This window comes from Salvelinus fontinalis, chromosome 19 (assembly GCF_029448725.1).
Source record: "Salvelinus fontinalis isolate EN_2023a chromosome 19, ASM2944872v1, whole genome shotgun sequence".
Classification (NCBI taxonomy): Eukaryota; Metazoa; Chordata; class Actinopteri; order Salmoniformes; family Salmonidae; genus Salvelinus; species Salvelinus fontinalis.
Window position 1 is genome coordinate 51,575,621 of NC_074683.1, and position 20,820 is coordinate 51,596,440.

At 46.8% G+C, this 20,820-nt stretch overlaps 1 protein-coding gene across 2 annotated transcripts in view; it reads right to left on the reverse strand.

Annotated features, from left to right (window-relative positions):
- The window catches only part of nrp2b (neuropilin 2b), a gene marked incomplete at its 5' end in the record, with an annotated part of 103,854 nt that overhangs the window by 9,201 nt on the left and 73,833 nt on the right, over positions 1-20,820 (reverse strand). The window contains 2 exon segments of one of the 2 annotated variants that reach the window (XM_055871922.1): positions 2,219-10,007; positions 18,263-18,295. In XM_055871922.1, coding sequence (XP_055727897.1) covers positions 9,604-10,007; positions 18,263-18,295 — 437 coding nt within the window. 2 annotated transcript variants of the gene reach the window in all.

Below are 20,820 nucleotides of genomic sequence, written 5' to 3' on the forward strand. Positions count from 1 at the left end.
GAGGGGGCATCCCAATGATATGACTTTGAGGAGGGGGACATCCCAATGATATGACTATGAGGAGGGGGCATCCCAATGATATGACTATGAGGAGGGGGACATCCCAATGATATGACTATGAGGAGGGGGCATCCCAATGATATGACTTAGAGGAGGGGGCATCCCAAATGGTAACCTATTCTCCATATAGTTTACTTGTTTTGACCAGGGCTTGATAGTGCACTACATAGGGAATAGGGGGCCATGTAGTGCACTACATAGGGAATAGGGGGCCATGTAGTGCACTACATAGGGAATAGGGGGCCATGCAGTGCACTACATAGGGAATAGGGGGCCATGTAGTGCACTACATAGGGACTATAATGCTCTTTGGGAGGCATCCCAAAGCGACTCTAAAATAAGTGCTTACCGTAGACTTAATAAATATAATCAGATCCATTAACTAATTATAAATATGAAAATACTTTAAACAAATCTCATCTCAGAGTAGGAAGTAGGAAGCAGACAGCCGCAGCTGATTTGAAAAGCCCCTCGTGACAATATGCCAATTTCTTTCTCTTCAAATATTCAAAAGTTAGCGAAAAAGAAATGGAGAAAACTGCCTCCGTGGCAGATCATAAATAAAACGCAACGAGAATAAATTAAATAATGTAAAGGATTAGAACTGAGCTGTGTGGATATATAAATCACAGGAGAAAGCTGGAACGGAGAGCTGGCTGGGACAAATCAAACAGCTGTACAACAGAAGAACAAAATCTGCAATATCTAACTAACATAAAATAAATATTCTCCTCAAAGGGATGTGTAAATGTCTGGGGTGAAAATGTGCACATTGTAATTACAGTGAGGCAAAAATGCATGTACTGTATTTCACATGAGACAGGACCCAACAACATGGTTCTGATAGAGTGGAACATGAGACAGGACCCAACAATATGGTTCTGATAGAGTGGAACATGAGACAGGACCCAACAATATGGTTCTGATACAGTGGAACATGAGACAGGACCCAACAACATGGTTCTGTTACAGAGTGGAACATGAGACAGGACCCAACAATATGGTTCTGATACAGAGTGGAACATGAGACAGGACCCAACAACATGGTTCTGTTACAGAGTGGAACATGAGACAGGACCCAACAACATGGTTCTGATAGAGTGGAACATGAGACAGGACCCAACAACATGGTTCTGATAGAGTGGAACATGAGACAGGACCCAACAACATGGTTCTGTTACAGAGTGGAACATGAGACAGGACCCAACAATATGGTTCTGTTACAGAGTGGAACATGAGACAGGACCCAACAATATGGTTCTGTTACAGAGTGGAACATGAGACAGGACCCAACAACATGGTTCTGTTACAGAGTGGAACATGAGACAGGACCCAACAATATGGTTCTGATAGAGTGGAACATGAGACAGGACCCAACAATATGGTTCTGTTACAGAGTGGAACATGAGACAGGACCCAACAATATGGTTCTGATACAGAGTGGAACATGAGACAGGACCCAACAACATGGTTCTGTTACAGAGTGGAACATGAGACAGGACCCAACAACATGGTTCTGTTACAGAGTGGAACATGAGACAGGACCCAACAATATGGTTCTGTTACAGAGTGGAACATGAGACAGGACCCAACAATATGGATCTGTTACAGAGTGGAACATGAGACAGGACCCAACAACATGGTTCTGTTACAGAGTGGAACATGAGACAGGACCCAACAACATGGTTCTGTTACAGAGTGGAACATGAGACAGGACCCAACAACATGGTTCTGTTACAGAGTGGAACATGAGACAGGACCCAACAATATGGTTCTGATACAGAGTGGAACATGAGACAGGACCCAACAACATGGTTCTGTTACAGAGTGGAACATGAGACAGGACCCAACAATATGGTTCTGTTACAGAGTGGAACATGAGACAGGACCCAACAATATGGTTCTGATAGAGTGGAACATGAGACAGGACCCAACAATATGGTTCTGATAGAGTGGAACATGAGACAGGACCCAACAATATGGTTCTGTTACAGAGTGGAACATGAGACAGGACCCAACAATATGGTTCTGATAGAGTGGAACATGAGACAGGACCCAACAATATGGTTCTGATAGAGTGGAACATGAGACAGGACCCAACAACATGGTTCTGTTACAGAGTGGAACATGAGACAGAACCCAACAACATGGTTCTGTTACAGAGTGGAACATGAGACAGGACCCAACAACATGGTTCTGATAGAGTGGAACATGAGACAGGACCCAACAACATGGTTCTGTTACAGAGTGGAACATGAGACAGGACCCAACAATATGGTTCTGTTACAGAGTGGAACATGAGACAGGACCCAACAACATGGTTCTGATAGAGTGGAACATGAGACAGGACCCAACAACATGGTTCTGTTACAGAGTGGAACATGAGACAGGACCCAACGACATGGTTCTGATAGAGTGGAACATGAGACAGGACCCAACAACATGGTTCTGTTACAGAGTGGAACATGAGACAGGACCCAACAACATGGTTCTGTTACAGAGTGGAACATGAGACAGGACCCAACAACATGGTTCTGATAGAGTGGAACATGAGACAGGACCCAACAACATGGTTCTGTTACAGAGTGGAACATGAGACAGGACCCAACAACATGGTTCTGTTACAGAGTGGAACATGAGACAGGACCCAACAACATGGTTCTGTTACAGAGTGGAACATGAGACAGGACCCAACAACATGGTTCTGTTACAGAGTGGAACATGAGACAGGACCCAACAATATGGTTCTGTTACAGAGTGGAACATGAGACAGGACCCAACAACATGAGACAGGACCCAACAATATGGTTCTGTTACAGAGTGGAACATGAGACAGGACCCAACAACATGGTTCTGTTACAGAGTGGAACATGAGACAGGACCCAACAACATGAGACAGGACCCAACAATATGGTTCTGATAGAGTGGAACATGAGACAGGACTCAACAATATGGTTCTGTTACAGAGTGGAACATGAGACAGGACCCAACAATATGGTTCTGATAGAGTGGAACATGAGACAGGACTCAACAATATGGTTCTGTTACAGAGTGGAACATGAGACAGGACCCAACAACATGGTTCTGTTACAGAGTGGAACATGAGACAGGACCCAACAACATGAGACAGGACCCAACAATATGGTTCTGATAGAGTGGACATGAGACAGGACCCAACAACATGGTTCTGTTACAGAGTGGAACATGAGACAGGACCCAACAACATGGTTCTGTTACAGAGTGGAACATGAGACAGGACCCAACAACATGGTTCTGTTACAGTGTGGAACATGAGAGGACCCAACAACATGGTTCTGATGGAGTGAAAAGCAGTGAACCATTAGTATGTCCATCTAGCTAGTTACACATTCTGTGAATACCACGCCATGGGGAGCAATCATTGTCCAATTGGTCTACAGATCGAGAGTGCTGAATGTCCCTTACACTAGGCCTGCTGGGACGGTCTCTCTCCCTCTCTGCCAGTCCGTCTGTCTGCCCAGAGCTGGGTCAGACGGTCTCTCTCCCTCTCTGCCAGTCCGTCTGTCTGCCCAGAGCTGGGTCAGACGGTCTCTCTCCCTCTCTGCCAGTCCGTCTGTCTGCCCAGAGCTGGGTCAGAAGGTCTCTCTCCCTCCCTGCCAGTTTGTCTGTCTGCCCAGAGCTGGGTCAGAAGGTCTCTCTCCCTCTCTGCCAGTCCGTCTGTCTGCCCAGAGCTGGGTCAGACGGTCTCTCTCCCTCTCTGCCAGTCCGTCTGTCTGCCCAGAGCTGGGTCAGAAGGTCTCTCTCCCTCCCTGCCAGTCTGTCTGTCTGCCCAGAGCTGGGTCAGAAGGTCTCTCTCCCTCTCTGCCAGTCCGTCTGTCTGCCCAATGCTTTCATGTGTCTGTGTTTGAAAAAATAATTTTCCTCCTTCCAGAGAAATAACATCTATCTATCATTCGTTAGAAAAAAGGTTATCTTTGATCTCTACATCTCTCTCTCCATCTCACTCTCCATCAGACCCTGCCTGTCTGATCCTGCTTTCTGTTGGAGCCAATCCCAGACCCTCCCTGTCTGACCCTGCTTTCTGTTGGAGCCAATCCCAAACCCTCCCTGTCTGATCCTGCTTTCTGTTGGAGCCAATCCCAAACCCTCCCTGTCTGACCCTGCTTTCTGTTGGAGCCAATCCCAGACCCTCCCTATCTGACCCTGCTTTCTGTTGGAGCCAATCCCAGACCCTCCCTGTCTGACCCTGCTTTCTGTTGGAGCCAAACCCTCCCTGTCTGATCCTGCTTTCTGTTGGAGCCAATCCCAGACCCTCCCTATCTGACCCTGCTTTCTGTTGGAGCCAATCCCAAACCCTCCCTGTCTGACCCTGCTTTCTGTTGGAGCCAATCCCAGACCCTCCCTGTCTGACCCTGCTTTCTGTTGGAGCCAGACCCTCCCTATCTGACCCTGCTTTCTGTTGGAGCCAATCCCAAACCCTCCCTGTCTGACCCTGCTTTCTGTTGGAGCCAATCCCAAACCCTCCCTGTCTGACCCTGCTTTCGGTTGGAGCCAATAGATATAACGAGACGTCTGGTCTCAGATCAGGGTCTCTATATTCAGTCCGGATCCCTAGAAGCCTTACACACCGTGGCATAGAAATGTCACGCCAATATCCGATTGAGATAAAACATACAGGTGTGCAGCGTATACCACGAAAAGCAGTCTCCACTCAGGAGAAAACATTCCCTTTCAATGTAAATCACGCTGCAACGTTGAACGTCCGCGATACGGATTGAATAGAGCCCTAGCTATAGGTTTCTACACTCTATAGGTATAGGTTGTCTCACAGGGTATAGGTTGTCTCACAGGGTATAGGTTGTCTCACAGGGTATAGGTTGTCTGAGAGGGTATAGGTTGTCTGAGAGGGTATAGGTTGTCTGAGAGGGTATAGGTTGTCTGGGAGGGTAAAGGTTGTCTCACAGGGTATATGTTGTCTCACAGGGTATAGGTTGTCTGAGAGGGTAAAGGTTGTCTCACAGGGTATATGTTGTCTCACAGGGTATAGGTTGTCTGAAAGGGTAAAGGTTGTCTCACAGGGTATAGGTTGTCTCACAGGGTATAGGTTGTCTCACAGGGTATAGGTTGTCTCACAGGGTATAGGTTGTCTGAGAGGGTCTCACAGGGTATAAGTTTTCTGAGAGGGTATAGGTTGTCTCACAGGGTATAGGTTGTCTCACATGGTATAGGTTGTCTCACAGGGTATAGGTTGTCTGATAGGGTATAGGTTGTCTCACAGGGTATAGGTTGTCTCACAGGGTATAGGTTGTCTCACAGGGTATAGGTTGTCTCACAGGGTATAGGTTGTCTCACAGGGTATAGGTTGTCTCACAGGGTATAGGTTGTCTCACAGGGTATAGGTTGACTCACAGGGTATAGGTTGTCTCACAGGGTATAGGTTGTCTCACAGGTTACAGGTTGTCTCACAGGGTATAGGTTGTCTCACAGGGTATAGGTTGTCTCACAGGTTACAGGTTGTCTCACAGGGTATAGGTTGTCTCACAGGGTATAGGTTGTCTCACAGGGTATAGGTTGTCTGAGAGGGTATAGGTTGTCTCACAGGGTATAGGTTGTCTGAGAGGGTATAGGTTGTCTCACAGGGTATAGGTTGTCTGAGAGGGTATAGGTTGTCTCACAGGGTATATGTTGTCTCACAGGGTATAGGTTGTCTCACAGGTATAGGTTGTCTGAGAGGGTATAGGTTGTCTGAGAGGGTATAGGTTGTCTGAGAGGGTATAGGTTGTCTGAGAGGGTAAAGGTTGTCTCACAGGGTATATGTTGTCTCACAGGGTATAGGTTGTCTGAGAGGGTATAGGTTGTCTGAGAGGGTATAGGTTGTCTGAGAGGGTATAGGTTGTCTGAGAGGGTAAAGGTTGTCTCACAGGGTATATGTTGTCTCACAGGGTATAGGTTGTCTGAGAGGGTAAAGGTTGTCTCACAGGGTATAGGTTGTCTCACAGGGTATAGGTTGTCTCACAGGGTATAGGTTGTCTGAGAGGGTCTCACAGGGTATACGTTTTCTGAGAGGATATAGGTTGTCTCACAGGGTATATGTTGTCTCACAGGGTATAGGTTGTCTGAGAGGGTATAGGTTGTCTCACAGGGTATAGGTTGTCTCACATGGTATAGGTTGTCTCACAGGGTATAGGTTGTCTGATAGGGTAAAGGTTGTCTCACATGGTATAGGTTGTCTCACAGGGTATAGGTTGTCTGATAGGGTAAAGGTTGTCTCACAGGGTATAGGTTGTCTCACAGGGTATAGGTTGTCTCACAGGGTATAGGTTGACTCACAGGGTATAGGTTGTCTCACAGGGTATAGGTTGTCTCACAGGGTATAGGTTGACTCACAGGGTATAGGTTGTCTCACAGGGTATAGGTTGTCTCACAGGGTATAGGTTGTCTCACAGGGTATAGGTTGTCTCACAGGTTACAGGTTGTCTCACAGGGTATAGGTTATCTCACAGGGTATAGGTTGTCTCACAGGTTACAGGTTGTCTCACAGGGTATAGGTTGTCTCACAGGGTATAGGTTGTCTCACAGGGTATAGGTTGTCTCACAGGGTATAGGTTGTCTCACAGGGTATAGGTTGTCTGAGAGGGTATAGGTTGTCTCACAGGGTATAGGTTGTCTGAGAGGGTATAGGTTGTCTCACAGGGTATAGGTTGTCTGAGAGGGTATAGGTTGTCTGAGAGGGTATAGGTTGTCTCACAGGGTATAGGTTGTCTCACAGGGTATAGGTTGTCTCACAGGGTACAGGTTGTCTCACAGGGTATAGGTTGTCTGAGAGGGTATAGGTTGTCTCACAGGGTATAGGTTGTCTGAGAGGGTATAGGTTGTCTCACAGGGTATAGGTTGTCTCACAGGGTATAGGGTTGTCTTACAGGGTATAGGATGTCTCACAGGGTATAGGTTGTCTGAGAGGGTATAGGTTGTCTGAGAGGGTATAGGTTGTCTCACAGGGTATAGGTTGTCTCACAGGGTATAGGTTGTCTCACAGGGCATAGGTTGTCTCATAGGGTAAAGATTGTCTCACAGGGTATAGGTTGTCTCACAGGGTATAGGTTGTCTCACAGGGTATAGGTTGTCTCACAGGGTATAGGTTGTCTCACAGGGTATAGGTTGTCTCACAGGGTATAGGTTGTCTCACAGGGTATAGGTTGTCTGAGAGGGTATAGGTTGTCTGAGAGGGTATAGGTTTTCTCACAGGGTATAGGTTGTCTCACAGGGTATAGGTTGTCTCACAGGGCATAGGTTGTCTCACAGGGTAAAGGTTGTCTCACAGGGTATAGGTTGTCTCACAGGGTATAGGTTGTCTCACAGGGTATAGGTTGTCTCACAGGGTATAGGTTGTCTCACAGGGTATAGGTTGTCTCACAGGGTATAGGTTGTCTCACAGGGTATAGGTTGTCTCACAGGGTATAGGTTGTCTCACAGGGTATAGGTTGTCTCACATGGTATAGGTTGTCTCACAGGGTATAGGTTGTCTCACAGGGTATAGGTTGTCTCACAGGGTATAGGTTGTCTCACAGGGTATAGGTTGTCTCACATGGTATAGGTTGTCTCACAGGGTATAGGTTGTCTCACAGGGTATAGGTTGTCTCACAGGGTATAGGTTGTCTCACAGGGTATAGGTTGTCTCACAGGGTATAGGTTGTCTCACAGGGTATAGGTTGTCTCACAGGGTATAGGTTGTCTCACAGGGTATAGGTTGTCTCACAGGGTATAGGTTGTCTCACAGGGTATAGGTTGTCTCACAGGGTATAGGTTGTCTCACATGGTATAGGCTGTTTCAGAAGATATAGGTTGTCTCAGAGGGTAAAGGCTGTCTAAGGCAGCTTCAGAAGACTGTTGCATATAGTAAGAAAACAAATATTGTCTCCATTGATAGGTGCGCCAATGCAGTTAGTACAGGATTGTCTCCATCGCTTCAGTCCTTCATAAAGGAAATAAAACATTAGTTTATAATATATCTAAACAGACACAAGCAAGTCCATCATCCAAGCAAACTGAAACACGGACCAGAGTCAGGAGGAAGGTCAAACAAAATAGTAATATGTCATACCGGCATTCTCTCTCTCTGTCTCTCTGTCTCTCTGTCTCTCTGTCTCTCTCTCTCTCTGTCTCTCTGTCTCTCTCTCTCTCTGTCTCTCTGTCTGTCTCTCTGTCTCTCTGTCTGTCTCTCTCTCTCTGTCTCTCTGTCTCTCTGTCTCTCTCTCTCTCTGTCTCTCTGTCTGTCTCTCTCTCTCTGTCTCTCTGTCTCTCTGTCTCTCTCTCTCTCTGTCTCTCTGTCTGTCTCTCTCTCTCTCTGTCTCTGTTTTTCTCTCTCTCTCTCTGTCTGTCTCTCTCTCTCTCTGTCTCTCTGTCTGTCTCTCTCTCTCTGTCTCTCTGTCTCTCTCTCTCTCTCTCTCTCTCTCTCTCTCTCTGTCTCTCTGTCTGTCTCTCTCTCTCTCTCTCTGTCTCTCTGTCTCTCTCTCTCTCTCTCTGTCTCTCTGTCTGTCTCTCTCTCTCTCTGTCTCTCTGTCTCTCTCTCTCTCTCTGTCTCTCTGTCTGTCTCTCTCTCTCTGTCTGTCTCTCTCTCTGTCTGTCTCTCTCTCTGTATACGTGAACAGAGCACCTCTCCTGTTGTAAATGTCAAAGGTGCACTACCACGTGGAAACAGCTCCCTCTGACTATCCAGGCTCCACTCCACTCCACTCCACTCCACTCCACTCCACTCCACTCCACTCCACTCCACTCCCTTCTGCTCTCTCTTTTTCTCTCTCTTTCTCCTCTCCTCTCCTCTCCTCTCTCACCCACTCTATCTCTGTCTCTGTTTCCGTCTCTCCTCCCTCCTCCATCTTGGCATCGCTATAAGAGTGTCCTCTCCTTTGGACTGTTCAATCAAAGGTTTAACTCCCCACTGAAAGACTAAGGGCCGTCCAAAAATGGCAACCTACCCTTATATAGCACACCAGTTTAGACCAGGGCCCATGGTGCACTATATAGGGAATAGTGTGCCAATTGGGACTTAGACTCTTATTCCGAATCCCATCTTTCCCAGAAACCCTTTGGAGGAGTCGGGCCCGTCGCTAAGGGTTCTGGCTGGATGTTTTGGACGTAAACAAGCTCAATGAAACAGGAAGCACATCATCACAGCAAACCCTCCTCGTCCTGTCTTAAAGCCACAAAGCAGCAGCTCCACTAAGAGAGAGGCTAAAGAGAAACCAACAATATCATCAACAGAAGGAAACTTTGGTGCCTTTTCTGCACTTTTTTTTCTGCATTCCTTCACAGAGGCAGCATCGTAATCCTGTTGAAGCCTTTTCTGCACCTTTTTTGGCTCATAATGTTTTTTAAAAATGTTTTCTTCAGAGACAGCAGATTCCAAACAGAAGGCCAGTCAGACCCAGATCGTTCCTTCGTGACATCATCTGAGGGTGTCTATAGATATCTGAGGGCAGGTGTTTCTGTCTGGTTCAGCCTGCCCAGTCACAGTACTGTCTCTCTGTCTGTCTCTCTGTCTGTCTGTCTCTGTGTCAAACATAGTCAGCACTGGGAGCCTCGATGCTCATCCTCCTTCTCCAGCCGGATAGACAGCATGGGTTCCATTGGAAGTGCGGTGGGTCCTGCCAGCCCCAACCCAGACAGAGGCCCTCTGTTGGGGTAGTGGGACGACATAACCCCCCCAGGCCCGGGGTAGTGGTTGTGGTTAGGCCCAGGGCCGTAGTGGCTGCTGTGGTAGTGGGCACTCTGGTAGGACACTGAGTGTTGGTTGTTCTTCTTGGCTGCTAGTTGATAGCGGTGACAACAGAGAACCATGACCAGACAGACTGATGCCAGGAGCAACAGGCCCCCCACGCCGGCCATTACATAATACCAGAAGGGTGGGATGGGCTGCACTGACACCTCTGTGTCTACTGTGGGCTCACTGGCACCAGGAAGAGCTCCCCCTGGTGGTAGAGCAGAGACACACAGAGAGTTGGCTTGGGAGGCAGAGATGAAGACAGGGCAGGCATGCAGCAAAGTGCAAACCCTTCTGTTTTTCAACAGGCCACAATATATAGATTTATTTGTGTATTTTTTTTAAAATAATTTTACAAACAAAACAGACATATACTGAACATAGACAAGCAGAGGCTCATGCTTCTGCCATTGTTGAGGTTGGACCTTGTTTGATAAAATGCATTGCAAAGCCATTTTTATGCAGCTATAATTTTGGAGATTATCAATCGTTCTTTGTGGAGAGCAGCAAGCAGGTTTTATACGGCAGATTGGGACTATGACATAGCCTGAGGAATAGGTAATCCATTATATAGCCTGAGGAATAGGTAATCCATTATATAGCCTGAGGAATAGGTAATCCATTATATAGCCTGAGGAATAGGTAATCCATTATATAGCCTGAGGAATAGGTAATCCATTATATAGCCTGAGGAATAGGTAATCCACTATATAGCCTGAGGAATAGGTAATCCATTATATAGCCTGAGGAATAGGTAATCCATTATATAGCCTGAGGAATAGGTAATCCACTATATAGCCTGAGGAATAGGTAATCCATTATATAGCCTGAGGAATAGGTAATCCATTATATAGCCTGAGGAATAGGTAATCCACTATATAGCCTGAGGAATAGGTAATCCATTATATAGCCTGAGGAATAGGTAATCCATTATATAGCCTGAGGAATAGGTAATCCATTATATAGCCTGAGGAATAGGTAATCCATTATATAGCCTGAGGAATAGGTAATCCATTATATAGCCTGAGGAATAGGTAATCCATTATATAGCCTGAGGAATAGGTAATCCATTATATAGCCTGAGGAATAGGTAATCCACTATATAGCCTGAGGAATAGGTAATCCATTATATAGCCTGAGGAATAGGTAATCCATTATATAGCCTGAGGAATAGGTAATCCATTATATAGCCTGAGGAATAGGTAATCCATTATATAGCCTGAGGAATAAGTAATCCACTATATAGCCTGAGGAATAGGTAATCCATTATATAGCCTGAGGAATAGGTAATCCATTATATAGCCTGAGGAATAGTTAATCAATTATATAGCCTGAGGAATAGGTAATCCACTATATAGCCTGAGGAATAGGTAATCCATTATATAGCCTGAGGAATAGGTAATCCATTATATAGCCTGAGGAATAGGTAATCCACTATATAGCCTGAGGAATAGTTAATCAATTATATAGCCTGAGGAATAGGTAATCCATTATATAGCCTGAGGAATAGTTAATCAATTATATAGCCTGAGGAATAGTTAATCAATTATATAGCCTGAGGAATAGGTAATCAATTATATAGCCTGAGGAATAGGTAATCCACTATATAGCCTGAGGAATAGGTAATCAATTATATAGCCTGAGGAATAGGTACTCCATTATATAGCCTGAGGAATAGTTAATCAATTATATAGCCTGGGGAATAGTTAATCAATTATATAGCCTGAGGAATAGGTACTTCATTATATAGCCTGAGGAATAGTTAATCAATTATATAGCCTGAGGAATAGGTAATCCACTGTATAGCCCTAAGGAATAGGTAATCCATTATATAGCCTGAGGAATAAGTAGTAATCCATTATATAGCCTGAGGAATAGTTAATCCATTATATAGCCTGATGAATAGGTATTCCACTATATAGCCTGAGGAATAGTTAATATAATATTCATTATATATTTTTGACATTATATAGCCTGATGAATAGGTAATCCACTATATAGCCTGAGGAATAGTTAATCCACTATATAGCCTGAGGAATAGTTAATCCATTATATAGCCTGAGGAATAGGTAATCCATTATATAGCCTGAGGAATAGGTAATCCATTATATAGCCTGAGGAATAGGTAATCCACTATATAGCCTGAGGAATAGTTAATCCACTATATAGCCTGAGGAATAGGCAATCCATTATATAGCCTGAGGAATAGTTAATCCATTATATTGCCTGAGGAATAGGTAATCCAATATATAGCCTGCAATTTTTACCTTTATTTAACTAGGCAAGTCAGTTCAGAACAAATTCTTATTTTCACTGACACCCTTTTTCAGGGGCAGAAGAACAGATTTGTACCTTGGGGATTTGATCTTGCAACCTTTCGGTTACTATTCCAATGCTCTAACCACTAGGCTACCTGCCGCCCCAAGCAATAAAGGCTTGTTTGGTCATTTCAATATACTTTTTTAACCTGCGAAATACTGAATACACCGGACGGAATTCAAACAAGAGAAAATCTGGCGACAAAGTTCAAACACCCTCTTTCAGAGGTGTTATCATAGATCATAGCTTTGAGGTCTTTCGGATTTGATCGTAGATCAAAGCTTTGATTTGACGTTTTTCAGGTGTTATCATCGATCATAGCTTTGATTTGAAAACTCTAGTCTGAGAGTGCACTGTTTGAATCTAAGATTGTGCCCCTTTAGAGAGACAGCTTTCCAGGACCATATTTGACCTCAGCTCAGCTGTCTGCCTAATTGAAAGACTAGAAAGATAGGAGGGAGATAGCTAGCTCTACTGTCTGGGAGAGAACATGAGGGAGGGAGATAGCTCTACTGTCTGGGAGAGAACAGGAGGGAGATAACTCTACTGTCTGGGAGAGAACAGGAGGGAGATAGCTCTACTGTCTGGGAGAGAACAGGAGGGAGATAACTCTACTGTCTGGGAGAGAACAGGAGGGAGATAGCTCTACTGTCTGGGAGAGAACAGGAGGGAGGGAGATAGCTCTACTGTCTGGGAGAGAACAGGAGGGAGGGAGATAGCTCTACTGTCTGGGAGAGAACAGGAGGGAGATAGCTCTACTGTCTGGGAGAGAACAGGAGGGAGATAGCTCTACTGTCTGGGAGATAACAGGAGGGAGATAGCTCTACTGTCTGGGAGAGAACAGGAGGGAGGGAGATAGCTCTACTGTCTGGGAGAGAACAGGAGGGAGATAGCTCTACTGTCTGGACGAGAACATGAGGGAGATAGCTCTACTGTCTGGGAGAGAACAGGAGGGAGGGAGATAGCTCTACTGTCTGGGAGAGAACAGGAGGGAGTGAGATAGCTCTACTGTCTGGGAGAGAACAGGAGGGAGATAGCTCTACTGTCTGGGAGAAAACAGGAGGGATACTAGTTAGCTCTACTGTCTGGGAGAGAACAGGAGGGAGTGAGATAGCTCTACTGTCTGGGAGAGAACAGGAGGGAGATAGCTCTACTGTCTGGGAGAGAACAGGAGGGAGATAGCTCTACTGTCTGGGAGAGAACAGGAGGGAGATAGCTCTACTGTCTGGGAGAAAACAGGAGGGATACTAGTTAGCTCTACTGTCTGGGAGAGAACAGGAGGGAGATAGCTCTACTGTCTGGGAGAGAACAGGAGGGAGATAGCTCTACTGTCTGGGAGAAAACAGGAGGGATACTAGTTAGCTCTACTGTCTGGGAGAGAACAGGAGGGAGGGAGATAGCTCTACTGTCTGGGAGAGAACAGGAGGGAGTGAGATAGCTCTACTGTCTGGGAGAGAACAGGAGGGAGATAGCTCTACTGTCTGGGAGAAAACAGGAGGGATACTAGTTAGCTCTACTGTCTGGGAGAGAACAGGAGGGAGATAGCTCTACTGTCTGGGAGAGAACAGGAGGGATACTAGTTAGCTCTACTGTCTGGGAGAGAACAGGAGGGAGGGAGATAGCTCTACTGTCTGGGAGAGAACAGGAGGGAGTGAGATAGCTCTACTGTCTGGGAGAGAACAGGAGGGAGATAGCTCTACTGTCTGGGAGAAAACAGGAGGGATACTAGTTAGCTCTACTGTCTGGGAGAGAACAGGAGGGAGATAGCTCTACTGTCTGGGAGAGAACAGGAGGGAGATAGCTCTACTGTCTGGGAGAGAAAAGGAGGGATACTAGTTAGCTCTACTGTCTGGGAGAGAACAGGAGGGAGGGAGATAGCTCTACTGTCTGGGAGAGAACAGGAGGGAGATAGCTCTACTGTCTGGGAGAGAACAGGAGGGATACTAGTTAGCTCTACTGTCTGGGAGAGAACAGGAGGGAGGGAGATATCTCTACTGCCTGGGAGAGAACAGGAGGGAGGGAGATAGCTCTACTGTCTGGGAGAGAACAGGAGGGAGGGAGATATCTCTACTGTCTGGGAGAGAACAGGAGGGAGGGAGATATCTCTACTGTCTGGGAGAGAACAGGAGGGCGATAGTTCTGGGAGTGAATTCTAAGTGGTCATTTTCAGACAGGATTTTCCCCGTTCTGTTATCTTACATGAATGGTTGTCTGCCAGTCTCGTCTGCCTCAAGCCAAACATCTCCAAGGAAACCACCCCAACACCCCGACAGCCGAATACACGGGTCCAGAGGGCCCATCTCTCACTCAGCCACCCACCACAGACTAGCACACAGTTTGCTTCCCAAATGGAATGAACCGCTATTGACCCGAGCCCTATTGGCCCAAAAAATGGTAAACCATTTGTGACTAAACCTACAGCCATCCAAGAGAGAAAATCAAGCAAAATCCTGCCTCTCTCCTCTAGCAATCTCCTCCTCCTCCTCCTCCTCCCTCCTCTACACCCCTTACCCTCCTCTACTCTCCTCTACTCTCCTCTACACCCCTCTACTCTCCTCTACACCCCTCTACTCTCCTCTCCTCTCCTCTACTCTCCTCTCCTCTCCTCTACCCTCCTCTACCCTCCTCTACTCTCCTCTACCCTCCTCTACTCTCCTCTACTCTCCTCTACTCTCCTCTACTCTCCTCTACCCTCCTCTCCTCTCCTCTACCCTCCTCTACTCTCCTCTACTCTCCTCTCCTCTCCTCTCCTCTACCCTCCTCTACTCTCCTCTACTCTCCTCTCCTCTACTCTCCTCTACTCTCCTCTACCCTCCTCTACTCTCCTCTACTCTCCTCTACTCTCCTCTACTCTCCTCTCCTCTACTCTCCTCTACTCTCCTCTACTCTCCTCTACCCTCCTCTACCCTCCTCTACTCTCCTCTACTCTCCTCTACCCTCCTCTACCCTCTACTCTCCTATACTCTCCTCTACTCTCCTCTACTCTCCTCTACTCTCCTCTACACCCCTCTACTCTCCTCTACTCTCCTCTACTCTCCTCTACTCTCCCCTCCTCTACTCTCCTCTACTCTACTCTCCTCTACCCTCCTCTACTCTCCTCTACTCTCCTCTACCCTCCTCTACCCTCCTCTACTCTCCTCTACTGTCCTCTACTCTCCTCTACTGTCCTCTACTCTCCTCTACTCTCCTCTACTCTCCTCTACCCTCCTCTACCCTCCTCTACTCTCCTCTACTCTCCTCTACTCTCCTCTACCCTCCTCTACTCTCCTCTACTCTCCTCTACCCTCCTCTACCCTCCTCTACTCTCCTCTACCCTCCTCTACCCTCTACTCTCCTCTACCCTCCTCTACCCTCCTCTACTCTCCTCTACCCTCCTCTACCCTCCTCTACTCTCCTCTACTGTCCTCTACTCTCCTCTACTCTCATCTCCTCTACCATCCTCTACTCTCCTCTACTCTCCTCTAACCTCCTCTACTCTCCTCTACTCTCCTCTACACCCCTCTACTCTCCTCTACTCTCCTCTACTCTCCTCTACTCTCCTCTACTCTCCTCTACTCTCCTCTACCCTCCTCTACCCTCCTCTACTCTCCTCTACCCTCCTCTACTGTCATCTCCTCTACCCTCCTCTACTCTCCTCTAGCAATCTCCTCCTCTACCCTCCTCTACTCTCCTCTACTGTCCTCTACCCTCCTCTACTCTCCTCTACTCTCCTCTACTCTCCTCTACCCTCCTCTACTGTCATCTCCTCTACCCTCCTCTACTCTCCTCTAGCAATCTCCTCCTCTACCCTCCTCTACTCTCCTCTACTCTCCTCTACTCTCCTCTACTGTCCTCTACCCTCCTCTACTCTCCTCTACTCTCCTCTACTCTCCTCTACTCTCCTCTACTCTCCTCTACTGTCCTCTACCCTCCTCTACTCTCCTCTACTCTCCTCTACCCTCCTCTACTCTCCTCTACTCTCCTCTACTCTACTCTACTCTCCTCTACCCTCCTCTACTCTCCTCTACTCTCCTCTACTCTCCTCTACACCCCTCTACTCTCCTCTACTCTCCTCTACTCTCCTCTACTCTCCTCTACCCTCCTCTACCCTCCTCTACCCTCCTCTACCCTCCTCTACTCTCCTCTACTCTCCTCTACTCTCCTCTCCTCTACCCTCCTCTACTCTCCTCTAGCAATCTCCTCCTCTACCCTCCTCTACTCTCCTCTACTCTCCTCTACTCTCCTCTACCCTCCTCTACTGTCATCTCCTCTACCCTCCTCTACTCTCCTCTAGCAATCTCCTCCTCTACCCTCCTCTACTCTCCTCTACTCTCCTCTACTGTCCTCTACCCTCCTCTACTCTCCTCTACTCTCCTCTACTCTCCTCTACTCTCCTCTACTCTCCTCTACTGTCCTCTACCCTCCTCTACTCTCCTCTACTCTCCTCTACTCTACTCTACCCTCCTCTACTCTCCTCTACTCTCCTCTACTCTCCTCTACCCTCCCAGTACCTATAGCTGTACATACCCTAGACTCCCGGTACATACAGCTGTACATACCCTAGACTCCCAGTACCTATAGCTGTACATACCCTAGACTCCCAGTACCTATAGCTGTACATACCCTAGACTCCCAGTAGAGACAGCTGTACATACCCTAGCCTCCCAGTAGAGACAGCTGTACATACCCTAGACTCCCAGTACCTACAGCTGTACATACCCTAGACTCCTGGTACCTATAGCTGTACATACCCTAGACTTCCAGTACCTATAGCTGTACATACCCTAGACTCCCAGTACCTATAGCTGTACATACCCTAGACTCCCAGTACCTATAGCTGTACATACCCTATCCTCCCAGTACCTATAGCTGTACATACCCTAGACTCCAAGTAGAGACAGCTGTACATACCCTAGACTCCCAGTACCTATAGCTGTACATACCCTAGACTCCCAGTACCTATAGCTGTACATACCATAGACTCCCAGTAGAGACAGCTGTACATACCCTAGACTCCCAGTACATACAGCTGTACATACCCTAGACTCCCAGTACATATAGATGTACATACCCTAGACTCCCAGTAGAGACAGCTGTACATACCCTAGACTCCCAGTACCTATAGCTGTACATACCCTAGACTCCCAGTAGAGACAACTGTACATACCCTAGACTCCCAGAACCTATAGCTGTACATACCCTAGACTCCCAGTACCTATAGCTGTACATACCCTAGACTCCCAGTACCTATAGCTGTACATACCCTAGACTCCCAGTAGAGACAGCTGTACATACCCTAGACTCCCAGTACATATAGATGTACATACCCTAGACTCCCAGTACCTACAGCTGTACATACCCTAGACTCCCAGTACCTATAGCTGTACATACCCTAGCCTCCCGGTACCTACAGCTGTACATACCCTAGACTCCGAGTACATACAGCTGTACATACACTAGACTCCCAGTACCTATAGCTGTACATACCCTAGACTCCCAGTACATATAGATGTACATACCCTAGACTCCCAGTACCTACAGCTGTACATACCCTAAACTCCCAGTACATACAGCTGTACATAGCCTAGACTCCCGGTACATACAAAACACTATCTGCTCTGAGTTTGTAGACAGAAATAATGGAACAACAAATATTTCACAGTAGTGAATATATAAAAGCTAATTCAAAACATGACTGTGTGCAGTTTCTTTCAGACTCTTTTCACCTGTTTATATGTAGAGACGACAACAACACGATGGGACATAATGGGATGGATGCTTGACTTCAGACATGCGCGCGAGGGGACACATGCTCTGATCATAATGCTGGGATGCATTAAGTTGGTAACGGTAGCTTCCTGATCCCCACGATATTAATAACCCCAGGAGCAAGTTCAATACCAACAAAACTGAAACCCGGAAGTAGTTTCTCCTCTGTTTCATTATACCTAAACGAGATTCAGATTCAGTTTTGGAACAGCATCAGTTTAAGACTATGCTTTGGAATGGAATTCGAATCAGGTAAATTCGTGTCCATGGAACCAGTGTCGTAACTGCAAGCTGGGGCGGAGCAACAAGCAGGAAGCAACAAATATTCATACAGGAAGTAGACGAACATTCGGCACAGGAAACAGGAAGTAGTCAAAGACAACAAGGCCAACTCACCAGTCATGTCAGGAGGGAATGCAGCGAAGGGTTCTGAAAGAAAGAGAAGGACTAAGTTGTATTAAATAGGCGATGCCATTCTGATCGAAATACTACAGCATACTAATACAATATAGGCTACATTATGTGGTACAGCAACAAAATAAACTCAAATTGGATGCCATTTTAGGAATGTATTCCTTTCTCTGGTTGGCAGTTACTGAAGCTGAGACAGAGAGGAAGGTGAGACAGAGAGGAAGGTGAGACAGAGAGAGGAAGGTGAGACAGAGAGGAAGGTGAGACTGAGAGGAAGTTGAGACAGAGAGGAAGTTGAGACAGAGAGGAAGGTGAGACAGAGAGAGGAAGGTGAGACAGAGAGGAAGGTGAGATAGAGAGGAAGTTGAGACAGAGAGGAAGGTGAGACTGAGAGGAAGGTGAGACTGAGAGGAAGGTGAGACTGAGAGGAAGGTGAGACAGAGAGGAAGGTGAGACAGAGAGGAAGGTGAGACAGAGAGGAGAAGGTGAGACAGAGGGGAGAGAGGAAGGTGAGACAGAGAGAGGAAGGTGAGACAGAGGAAGGTGAGACAGAGAGGAAGGTGAGACAGAGAGGAAGGTGAGACAGAGAGGAAGGTGAGAGAGAGAGGAAGGTGAGACAGAGAGGAAGGTGAGACTGAGAGGAAGGCGAGACAGAGAGGAAGGCGAGACAGAGAGGAAGGTGAGACAGAGAGTAGAAGGTGAGACTGAGGGGAGAGAGGAAGGTGAAACTGAGAGAGGAATGTCAGATTGAGAGAGGAAGGTGAGACTGAGAGGAGAAGGTGAGACTGAGGGGAGAGGAAGGTGAGACTGAGAGGAGAGGAAGGTGAGACTGAGAGAGGAAGGTGAGACTGAGGAGAGAGGAAGGTGAGACTGAGAGAGGAAGGTGAGACTGAGGAGAGAGGAAGGTGAGACTGAGAGGAGAGGAAGGTGAGACTGAGAGAGGAAGGTGAGACTGAGGAGAGAGGAAGGTGAGACTGAGAGAGGAAGGTGGGACTGAGGAGAGAGGAAGGTGTGACTGAGAGAGGAAGGTGAGACAGAGAGGAAGGTGAGACTGAGGGGAGAGGAAGGTGAGACTGAGAGAGGAAGGTGAGCCTGAGAGGAGAGAGGAAGGTGAAACTGAGAGAGGAAGGTGAGACTGAGAGAGGAAGGTGAGACTGAGAGGAGAGAGGAAGGTGAAACTGAGAGAGGAAGGTGAGACTGAGAGAGGAAGGTGAGACTGAGAGAGGAAGGTGAGACTGAGAGAGGAAGGTGAGACTGAGGAGAGAGGAAGGTGAGACAGAGAGGAAGGTGGTGAAAGTCATACTGGTGAAAGTCATGAAGGAGAGAGTCAAATGAAGGGGGGAGTCAAATGAAGGAGGGAGTCAAGGAAGGAGAGAGTCAAATGAAGGAGGGAGTCAAATGAAGGAGGGAGTCAAATGAAGGAGGGAGTCAAATGAAGGAGAGAATCAAATGAAGGAGAGTCAAATGAAGGAGGGAGTCAAATGAAAGAGGGAGTCAAATGAAGGAGATAATAAAATGAAAGAGAGGGGACAGACACATCCTAAATGTCTAGGAATATATTTTGAGGGTATCCTGAATATATATACTATATAATATATATAATATGTATACTGTACTGTGTCTGAGAGGGAGTCTAGTCTCTACTGTACTGTGTCTGAGAGGTAGTCTAGTCTACTGTACTGTGTCTGAGAGGTAGTCTAGTCTACTGTACTGTGTCTGAGAGGTAGTCTAGTCTCTACTGTACTGTGTCTGAGAGGTAGTCTAGTCTACTGTACTGTGTCTGAGAGGTAGTCTAGTCTACTGTACTGTGTCTGAGAGGGAGTCTAGTCTCTACTGTACTGTGTCTGAGAGGTAGTCTAGTCTACTGTACTGTGTCTGAGAGGGAGTCTAGTATCTAATGTACTGTGTCTGAGAGGTAGTCTAGTATCTACTGTATTGTGTCTGAGAGGTAGTCTAGTATCTACTGTACTGTGTCTGAGAGGGAGTCTAGTCTCTACTGTACTGTGTCTGAGAGGTAGTCTAGTCTACTGTACTGTGTCTGAGAGGGAGTCTAGTATCTACTGTACTGTGTCTGAGAGGTAGTCTAGTCTACTATACTGTGTCTGAGAGGTAGTCTAGTCTACTATACTGTGTCTGAGAGGTAGTCTAGTCTACTGTACTGTGTCTGAGAGGGAGTCTAGTCTCTACTGTACTGTGTCTGAGAGGTAGTCTAGTCTCTACTGTACTGTGTCTGAGAGGTAGTCTACTGTACTGTACTGTGTCTGAGAGGTAGTCTAGTCTACTGTACTGTGTCTGAGAGGTAGTCTAGTCTACTGTACTGTGTCTGAGAGGTAGTCTAGTATCTACTGTACTGTGTCTGAGAGGTAGTCTAGTCTACTGTACTGTGTCTGAGAGGTAGTCTAGTATCTACTGTACTGTGTCTGAGAGGGAGTCTAGTCTCTACTGTACTGTGTCTGAGAGGTAGTCTAGTCTACTGTACTGTGTCTGAGAGGGAGTCTAGTCTACTGTACTGTGTCTGAGAGGTAGTCTAGTATCTACTGTAC